This window comes from Aythya ferina, assembly GCF_964211825.1.
Source record: "Aythya ferina genome assembly, chromosome: 6".
Taxonomy (NCBI): Eukaryota; Metazoa; Chordata; class Aves; order Anseriformes; family Anatidae; genus Aythya; species Aythya ferina.
Window position 1 is genome coordinate 14326307 of NC_140303.1, and position 10596 is coordinate 14336902.

At 40.5% G+C, this 10596-nt stretch overlaps 1 protein-coding gene across 1 annotated transcript; it reads right to left on the reverse strand.

Moving 5' to 3' along the window:
- Window positions 1–571: 571 nt before the first annotated feature.
- SUMO1 (small ubiquitin like modifier 1) lies at window positions 572–9794 on the reverse strand. Its single transcript, XM_084524366.1, has 5 exons — window positions 9660–9794; window positions 5085–5159; window positions 3881–3958; window positions 2461–2532; window positions 572–1445 (listed from the first exon to the last, which is right to left on the reverse strand). The coding sequence occupies exons 1-5, from the start codon at window positions 9669–9671 to the stop codon at window positions 1377–1379; spliced, it is 306 nt and encodes a 101-aa protein (XP_084380492.1). The 5' UTR covers window positions 9672–9794; the 3' UTR covers window positions 572–1376.
- Window positions 9795–10596: the final 802 nt, after the last annotated feature.

The following is a 10596-nucleotide window of genomic DNA, read 5'->3' on the forward strand; positions in this document are numbered from 1 at the left end:
TTTAAAAACCAAGCCAGGAACAAGTCCCATCTATCTGCTGAAAAGCAGAAGCAGGCAGTGAAGAAATCTTCTCTATGCTGCCCTGCTTATAACCTTCTGAGCTTTCATTCCCCATTATAGGTTCTCTAACTATTTTGAACCTGCAACCAGCTAGTAGATAAGTGGACCCTCAGTGAGGCCTCATGTACCATATTCACACTTCTACATCATCCGTCACAGAGAATTTATTCAATGTTACCATAGTCATATGAAATGTAGACATTACAAACAGTCCTTGTATTTCCTTCCAAGTTGCCTTTTTCAGCCTAACCTTTGTGCATGAAGTGAAGCAGTACGTAACTATGTGAATATTCCCTAACAGGACAAGAAACAGCTAATAGTATGAGTCACTGGCAAACCAAGAACAGTTATTTTACTTGGGCAAGTAGAAAAAAGTAGATGTTTTTATATGAGGTATACTTACAGAGTGCAACTTTTTCTGCCTTCAGTGTAGAGGTACTAGAAAGGCATGCCCCAATCATCACTTTTTACATTTTTACTCATTTCCAAACATTTGAAAAGAAAATGCAAATTGTTTATAAAATTGTTTTTGTTGTTTATTTTAAATGAAGCTGGTACAGACAATGTCCATTCAAAACCCACGTCCCAGGCCAAAAGGTACAAACAAGAGTGTCAAAGTAACACCAGTTGTCTGCTGCGAACATCCTTGTATGAATACCTGCATGTACTAATTCCTATATGAAGTTAAAATGCTTCTGGGATCTTCCGACAAGATTTAAGAATCATTAGGGTTTTCAATTCTATGTCTTCAGCAAAGCCATCTCTGGAGCAACGTACAGATGACAACAGTTCTAGCTTTTCCATTTCCAACTCCGATCTTCTTCGTTGGGCCATCAGCGCAATTTAAGCAAAATAGCTCTGAGTTATGGATACAGAATTTCTCCACAGTTTAGTTCTGAAAAACTTCATCTCGCACTGAAAGTTATAGTCCAGGAGTGAAACAGTCACACATCAAAACTTCAGGGCAGATATGGAAGTCATTAAGAACACTCGCCCACCTGGCAGATCTTACAACCTTCGTGCCTGAAATGCACGAACCTAGTGAACGTACAAATGCATGTGTGTACATGTATTTCTAAAGGGGAGGGCAGGAGGGAAAAGGAGAGCAGGGTTGCAGCTGGATCACAAAAGTTCAGCACAATGAAAACAGAAACAATAGTGTATAATGAGCACGAGAATTCAAAATACCAGACGCTTGAAAATAAACTCCCAGAGATGGGGTGCCAGTTTCAATTCAGTGTTGAACACCACATTACAAAAGAACTATTATTTAAAAATAAAAAAGGATTAAGGGGAAAGAAAGCAAACAGAAGGATCTAAACTGTTGAGTGACCCCCCGTCTGTTCCTGATAAACTTCAATCACATCTTCCTCCTCCATCCCCAGCTGTGAGAACAGAAAAAAACAGCACAATTGTTATAAATCTGGTGCACTGAATTCAGAACAGGTCCTAGACAACCCATACAATGCTTTGTTCTGATGTCCCATCATAATTTGTCAGAAGACAAAGGGGTGATAATTTGTTTAATTAATATTTCACTATCCATCACTCAATTTTTATTTTATTTTTTTCCTTTAATCATAGACATCTCAGCACATCCCGAAGTCAAAGCAACAATCTTATCTGTGAAATCTAAATCTACTTGGGAAGCAGTACACATCAGCCTGGAAGCAGCTAGCTCTACTTTTCTCTTAACCCCTTCTTGGGTAATGGCTGCAGAAGAATGTAACCAACAGCATAGTGCAGTACGCATAGTACTGCATAGTAGCACCAGCTGTGTAGCCATGTGACTTATCAACAGCACACTACTACAGCACAATACAGCTAAGACCTAAAGCTTGCAACTCAAAGCCTGTTTACAACTGTTCTTTTAAAGAAAATAACTTGTTGAATTTCACAGTGCACAAGTTCGACTAATTTGTTCCAGAAGCTCATTATTGTAACTCATTTTTTCTTCCTGCTTTATCATTACTATCAGTAGAAGTCACTGGACAGCAGAAGTAACCTATTTTCTGTTTACTTACACTTCCATCTAATAAATGTGAATTAAATACATGTTTGTTCCAAAGTCAGACTGAAGGTCTATATCAACAACTTACCAGTTCCCTTAGTCTTTTTTCCTCTGTTAAGTAACTACACCTCCCTTCTGAGGGAATATTACACATGTAGGTCCAATTAAAGTTTTTTTCCTAATCCTTGTATCAACCTTTTTTATAGATTCTAGTCAGACAAGTATAGTCAGACTACATTTGACTAAATGTAGTCTAAGAAGGTTGGCTGTATTTAAAGAAACATTTTCCATCAGATTAACAGGCTAGCAGAACAGATAGACTAACCAATTTTGTGTTTAGTTTCTCCAGTGAACTTGGTATATGCAACACTTTCTAGACAGAAACTCACCTCCTTGGGGGTATGATTATCAGTAATTCTCTGACCCTCGAAGAGAAACCTGAGTGAATTCATTGGAACACCCTAAAAAAAATGCACAAAAATCAATTGAAACTTGCACGTATTCATAAGAAAATGTTTTCAATAAAACCACCACACGTGAAAGCCAAAAAGGAAAGCATTAGTTCCTGTTACAAAGGGAGCTCAGCTATTCTGTTACCCCCATGTAGACTGTAAAGTGACTCAAAGAGAATGACAGTGCTGAACTCGTGTTTATTCTGAAGTTGCACTGGAGTTCTAGCTCAGCAACTGAGAAGTTTCCTCAGCTTTGTTTTGTACAGTGCACCTGTATTAAAGCTGAATACCATACGTCAGTAAGTAAACTGAACATCTCACCTTTTCCTCTTCTTTCACTTACTTGATGAGCATAAACCCAAGTGAAATATGACCTGTTTTGGGCATTGATTACATCTCAAGTATTGCTTGCAAATTTTTAGGCATAACAATTCATAGGAAGGAAGGAGAAGCTCTTCACACTGCTCCAACAATCCCTCTTGGCCAATTTGGAAGAAACATTTGTGGTCCCTCTAAGAGAAAGATTACTTGACAGCAAAAACAGCAACTCTCCAGAATCCAGCCCAGGAGACAGATTTAGCTGTGTCTGTTGAAGCATGTATTTCTCGAAAGTAATCCGCACACATGCATTTCCATCAGTCAGTATGTCCTGCATGAATTTCCGGTATCTGTTTTCAAGTTCTTTGATGAATCCCAACTTTAAGAATTTGTATGTGGCTACAAGTATCTGGTGTTTAATCTTTTATTTTCTCCTCTAATGGGATAGCAAACCATATAGCAGCATGCAGATATCAACATAAAAACACTGAAAATCTAAGATGAACAAGGTATTCCTACAGAATTGACAAGTTCAATTTGTATCAAAGTATTAAAATAAAAAAGTATTTCATACGATTATATCTGAATATAATCGTATATAATATACACAAAGTGAACTAAAACAGAAGTGCTCAAGGAAAGGCCACAAAAGGCATCTGTCCCCAAAGCTGGAGGCAAACTAGGCCAGGGCTGCTGGAAATAGCAGCAGTGAATCCACAATACCTGCCACAGAACCTGGAAGTGAAGTTACAGTTACTGCCCTGGAACAGTAGTTACCTACATCAACCATTAATATTGTGTATTTCTTCCGTTTTAGGGCATAACAGGCAGCATTAATTGATCACCGTATTAATGATAGTAACAGTGTCTAAGGCTGCCCTCATCTTAAGCTGCAGTCTTCCACAGCTTTAAGGGAATTTCATTCATTTGAATCAGGAAGATTTTAAAGTAACTATAAACTCCTGTCTAGGCATTTTAAAAGGTAACTTCTACACCTTCGGCTTAGCCATTATATATTCAGTATCATTGTTTCACAAACCTGTCTTTGACAGTACGATTCTTTGAGTTTCTTGAGGTGCGTTGTCATTTTCACCTTGAAGTGAATTTCACTGCTGTCCTAAGAACAGAAAAGAAAAAAGTTACTCTTTCTAGTAACTACGTATTTTATCTATAGTCATTTTAAGACCTTCATTGAGGAAAACTTACATAAAACTAGCACTGAACAGTTTAACCATTCATTACACAATTTTAACTATCCCTGGGCATACCTCAGTGGCTAAGTCATCCTAGAGGTTCATATTATGCACTGAATTAATTACTTTCACAGGAAGTTCTATTTTAAAACAGGTGGCATAACATAACCTTCAGCTCACTACAGACATCTTTGGATTTAAAAGTACTAAATACCATACTTGTTTCAGTCTGTGCTCCCATCTTTAACCAGCTGATACTCGTAGAAAATCCAAACCTACATATGCAGGGGAATTCTGCTTTAAGATTCCAAAAGACAAGTTAAAACTTGCATTTCAAATATATGTGAAACCTTGATCAATTACAGCAATTATCCAGAAGTTAGGATACAGGCTGACTTGGCAACATAATACTAACCTAAAACAAAATCTTAGGTTTCATTACTCCTTAGTCCTTTCTACCAGCTATAAAGTATGAATAACTACGTCTGTCAAAATGGCCACAGATAAAACAGATGACAAAAGGCTTTGCACAAAAGTCTCGTGGGTCACATTTAGCTTTTGAACGTGTTCTTGTCATTGCTGATTAAACCAGCAAGAAGTTACTTTATGTTAGCCCTACTCTATGTCATCTGTCTCCAGTCAACAGCCTAGCAACCACACCAGTATTCTAACAAACAAAACTGAGTCGAATCAAATGATTTAGGGGTTCTTTGCAGAGAAGGAATTGCATTCAAGAAGTATCTGGACATCTACTCAAACAACTTCAATTCAGACTTCTGATTCACCACTTATTACCCACAAGCCTACCAACAGAATCTTCTTTCTATTCCTATCTAGGAGAGTTGACCTCACAGTTAGGGTACATGAACTCCAAAGACCTGAAACTAAGAGTATGCTAATACACATTGCCAGCAACTGGTAAATAGCTTTTTTTGGAGGTTGGAGGGGAAGATCAGCATTGGAGAACTGAAAGTATTAACTTCCATCTGTTCATTTCTATAACTCAGAAACTCACAGCATCTACCAAATGTCAGTTATGTAAACACTCACCTGCCCGATGACTTTGAGTTTAATGTATTCCCCCTCTTTCTTATCTCCTAAGTCCTCAGCTGAAGGCTTTGCTTCCTGAAAAAAAAAATATTCAAAAATCTGTAATCAAAATCCAACACTTATTTTCATTGGACAATATGATGGCTGCTGTATTAAATTCAAATTATTCAAGGTACTTCCTGTGTGTGTGAAAATAGTAACATACAATTATGATAGGCTGTCTGCACGCAAGAAGTTAAAATGGAAGAAACACAAAGAACATAAGAAGGATCATTTGAAAAGATAACATGCAGAAATTGGAAATATGATTTTATACTAACTCCTAATCAAACAGTCAGAAAAAAATAGCAAACACACCAAGAGACTCAGATACTTGTCAAAAATGGACAGCACGAGTAAACAGAAAACACTTATGACACCGTATCAGCGTGAAGAGTGAACCGTGAAACATTTTTCCATCTAATCGCATCAACAGCAGTTACTGCTTTCAAAAGGATGGTGAGCTGCCTTTTCTGCTATGACAACAAGACATCAACTAATGGCATCCTTCTGGCATGTTTGTTACGAGATTAATTCTTAAATGTTAAAGTTGTACTTCTAAGAACTACAATGTTTTGATATCTTTCCAGGATAAGAATTAATTGTACAGGCAAGTTTGATTCAACAATTCAAGCACTAACGCTCTTCAACTTGGTTTAAGTGTTATGCTCTATAAGGCACGAATCAAGGACATCAAAGTTTTCATGTTCACTGTTGATAGATCAGACAAACCAAAAACCAGGCACTATTAACTGTATTCCTTGCCTGTCACTACATATTTTGGATGAGGCCTTTGGTTACATTCCATTACAACACAAAGGGATCTTACGCAGACACTGCCACAGATCCAGATGGTGCTTGATGAAAAACCTCCCAAGAAACAATGATATCCTGCTGATCGTATTTCAGATCTACCTTTTATATTCCATTGCTCATCACAGTAGACAAAATAAACAGAGTATGTACAAGTACCTAAAGCTTCTGTTTTCCTAAACTGGGGCTTTTTTGTTGAGTATGTAGAAATATCATGAACACCACCTGGCCCGATTTTTTTTTTTTTTTTTAAATATCCACCTGGCACAACCTGGACTGCTGGGACTGATGTATTACTCTTCCAGCTCAAACAAAGAATTGACCTCAAGCCTTCAAGAAACTAAACACTCGCTCTCAGGTCTCCAAGCAAGTAATTTTTGAAGCATTGAAGGAGTCTTCAGCAGTAAACAACAACCAGGCTCCCCAAAGTTTTCCCTTTCTATCATATCTGAACTCTAATCTTGTGGGACTATTTTAAGGAATAAAGATATGCTGGCTTCCAGTCCTGACTCAGAGGAAAAAAAAAAAAAACAAACAAAAAACAAGAACCTGAGACCTGTTTTGATAACTTGCACAGACAGCATTTTTACATGCACAATTACTAACCTCAAGGAATCAGAAAGATTCAGATCTCTACTGATGCAAAGTATGTAACAAATTGTCTCCTGTTTTTTGCTATCACTTGAAGAATTTATAAGAACATCTTGTCTTTTTACATGACATTTCCTATCAGTCACTTAGTTTACCTTTGCATAAGAACTGAATTGTGCAGCAGCATATTATCCTAACAGTAGAAGTATTTGTAATAGTTTATGCACTTCTACGCATTGTAACAGATTCACCCATTTAGCCCTCCCAAACACATCATCTTGTAGAAGGTATGACAAAATATCAGTACTACTATAACAGCATGTCTGGCCAATACAACTGGAAAGGAGGGATTTGTAAGATATTTGATCCCCACTCTCAGGGAAAGAAAACTTAAGTACTAAGAATTAATAGGGAAAGCTGCAAACAGTAGAAAAAGTAGAGGGAATCAGAGTTCTGAAACACCATACTATAAAGGTGCTTGTTTAAAGCCCCAGAAACCTCTCACCCACAAAAAACAGGGCAGAGACAGAATTCCAGGAAAAGAGAAATTGGATAAAACCAATATTGACAAAAAAAGTCTGGTTTTTGAAAAACAAAAGGTTTGAAACCAGAGCACAACACCCATCAAAACTGAAACAGCTCCCTGCATTTTGTCAGTGCTAGCTCTACTGCCACTCAATGCCAAATGGTAAAGCCAGTAACAACAGCAACAAAAACAAACAAACAAAAAAACACTTAAGAACAAAGAAAACAAGGAGATAGCAAGTTACTAAACTACTACCATTGGCTAACAAAATCCTGGATAAACAATCCACAAGCCAACCTCCAGACTTTTACTCAAACTGTGAAAAAAACTAGTGTTTATTGGGGCATCATGAAATTTACATTAAATGAAAAATGGAGAAAAGCAGCACACAAACAGCACAGGAATCAGATGGAATACCACAGGAATATTCCTTAGCACAGGAATACCACAATGCTAAGTTCTAACTTCACATTAGATCCCTAAAGTTTTAAAGGCTTTGTGCCACAGCTTAACCTAAATAGCACAACATGAAGTACTATCTCACATTGCTATCAACACCAATCTCACGACCTTAAAACATCTGATGAAATTGGATGAAATGCACTGAGCGTGCCAGGTATTTGCTGTTGCAGCTATCAGAACCACAAAACAAGCATTGTAAAGTTGTAGGTTGCAGATTTCCTCCTCCAGTTTTCTGGAGTACTTAAACTTCAATGTCTAAGACTTACAAAGAACATACTCAGTATACTTTAGAACTTTTAAACTCGAAGTTATAAAAGAAATAAGATCACAACACACTTCCTAACCAAGCAAATAAACTCTTGCATTTGTTACAGGAATGAGAAATTACATGGTGCTGTATTTGCTGTACATGAAAAGAAAAAATACCTGCATCTAGATTCAATTAGAGCAAGAACAGCCCAAGATTCTTCATAGCAGGGATTTTTTTTTTCTCCTTTGCTGAGATCCCACCAAGCAACTATGTGTTTTTTGAAGTTTGTCCTTCTTAGAAGTACTTTTATCAAAAAAAGTTACTTTCCTATTGGAATCAAAGTAACTAAATCAAGTGCACTTCTTGATTTATACCTAAAAGGACAAGCCAAAATTACAACTAGGGACAAATGGTGTCATCTTAAGAACTGTCTTCCTTGGGGACCTGGAATTAACTATAAGCAATGAACAGTTGTAGGCAAACTGATTATTCCAGTGGTCTTGATAAACGAAGGAATAAGACCAACAGTTCTGCATTACTGTACATTTCATGGGTGCTTCAGAAGCTGTTTAGCTGTTGTTGCACAGTCCCCCCAACAATGTGATACAATATACGAAAAGGTTTATCTTATCTCCAATAAATACATAAATAAGGGTCATTAACCAAAGCCCTTTAAGATAAGCACTCAAAAAGGACAACATATACAGTGAGTTTTATATGCTTCAAGTAGCTCCAGAGAGCAAACATGTATGTGTTACGTATGTGTTTTACCAGGACTGGGCTGGAGAAGGAATTACCTAATGGAAGCTATGTGTTAAAACATGCCTTAGCTCAGAGCACTAAACGCAGAGCAGTACAGAACGGGTCATGTGAAGACCAGCCTTCAAAATCTAGTTCAGAATTTACTATTTCTTCACATGCAGCCACTTTTGTGTATTTCACTACACGGGAAGTGCACCCTAATCAGTTTGAGCAACAAGCTGTGCTCATAGCTGCACACTCAGGGGGCAGAGACAGACAATAGCATCCTCACCCACAGAGCTGCACCAGGCTTGAAAGGCAGGGGCCAGGGGAAGAAAACCACTACCAGGTAACAGCAGTGGTTTTTATTCATGGGTCACAACGTATCAAGGCTATTCTGCTAGGGAGACACAGTATATACTGTTTTGGATACTTTTAATTTCCTGCCTGGCACTAGAACTATTCCAGACTTCACAGCATTGCAGGAAACATTTGTAGATACTGACATTGATTTTTCCAAATCCAAACTGTCACAGAAAGATTAAAAAAACACTGCCATCTGAAAGCAATAGAAGAGATCAAGTGCAACAGAACACAAAACTCAATGCTGTTTTAACTTTCCACCAGCAGGTCACATAGCCTAAAGCCACAGATACAGCAAAGGGCTGTGCGTGCACCGTGCCGAGCGAGGCGGGAGCTCGCTGTACGAGCAACTCTTCGCGCCCCTGCCTGGGAAGCAACACTGCGAGGTACGAGAACAGAGAGCAGGGTCCCGGTGGGGTTTGATGTGGGCGATGCCGAGCGGGGAAGGTTTGGGTTCTTCCCCTTCCTTTTCCGCTCCCCAGGCAAACGGAGCAGCTGGCAGGCCGGGCCAGCTCCAGGGAGCAGCGCCCTGCCGCACGGCCGGGAAGCGGAAAGCGAAAGGAAGCGGCTGCTCCGCATCGCGGCCCCGCTGCCGGGACTGCCCCGGCCCCATCCGAGGAGCAGACCGAGGGCGGAGCGCGGGGCGCCCCCCATGGAGCCCTCCCGGCCCCGCGGCCCGCAGGGGGTGGCCGGGCAGCTCCTCCGCCGCCCCCCGGGGCCGCACAGCCCCCCGCCGCCGCTCCTTCCCCTCCGCCTGGGGCTCCCCGGGCCGGGCCGGGGGCGGCCGTACCTGGTCAGACATGGCTCGGCCCCGGGGCGTGCGGCAGGCTCGGCTGGGCCGCTGCAGGCGCTCGGCTCCTTTCTCTGCCCGCAGCGCAAACACAGGCCGCTGCGCGGGCGGGATTTCCTGTGCGCCTGAGCTCACTTCCCGCACGGCCGCCCCACGGCTCCTCCCCGCCCGCCGCCCACGAAAGCCCCCCCGAGCCCCGCCGGCCTCCCCCGGGCTGCTCACGGCCCTCCGGGGCTGGTGGCGGGGAGGGGAGGGCTTCGCTCCCCCGGCCGGCCCGAAAAAAGGCAGGAAGAGGGCAATGGAACTGTAAAATAGCTCCGCAGAAAGAGGAGATGCGTGACCGCTAGGTAGGTTAGCTTTTTTTCGCTGGGCAGAGCACATCGAGCCACATGGCCTTCAATCTCCATTTACTGGGTTCTTCTGTAACACCAGCCACTGGAGCAGCTGCACTTTGTTTCAGCGCTGCTGTGCCTCCCTGACTGAAAGACATGCTGCAAGTGTGACAACGTCAGGAGATGCACCTTTGTTAGCCAGTGAAGCACTACGCAATGTTTAAACTTGTGTGAATTAGTTTTAAGTAAAACTACTAAACTCAATCAGAAATAAGAAAAAAAAGGCAGAAAACACACATTATACAAAGTTATAAAATTAAGATGACTTCTCTCTACAAAGCCTAGCAGGCAGGAAAGCCAAATTTGTTAATACTACACCAAGCTGACAGTAAAAGCAAATTATGAGTTCAAAAACACTATAGAAACCAACAAAGCAAACCATTTAAGGGCTTTAAAACAACATACAGTACTAAGAGAATTGAAAAGGACATACTTAATATTACTATAAACATGGTTGCTACTCACAAATGAAGCCAGGTTTAAAAGCAGAAGAGTGGCCTTACAGTGATATCACTACAGCCTCAGACACTATCGTGAAACTTAAG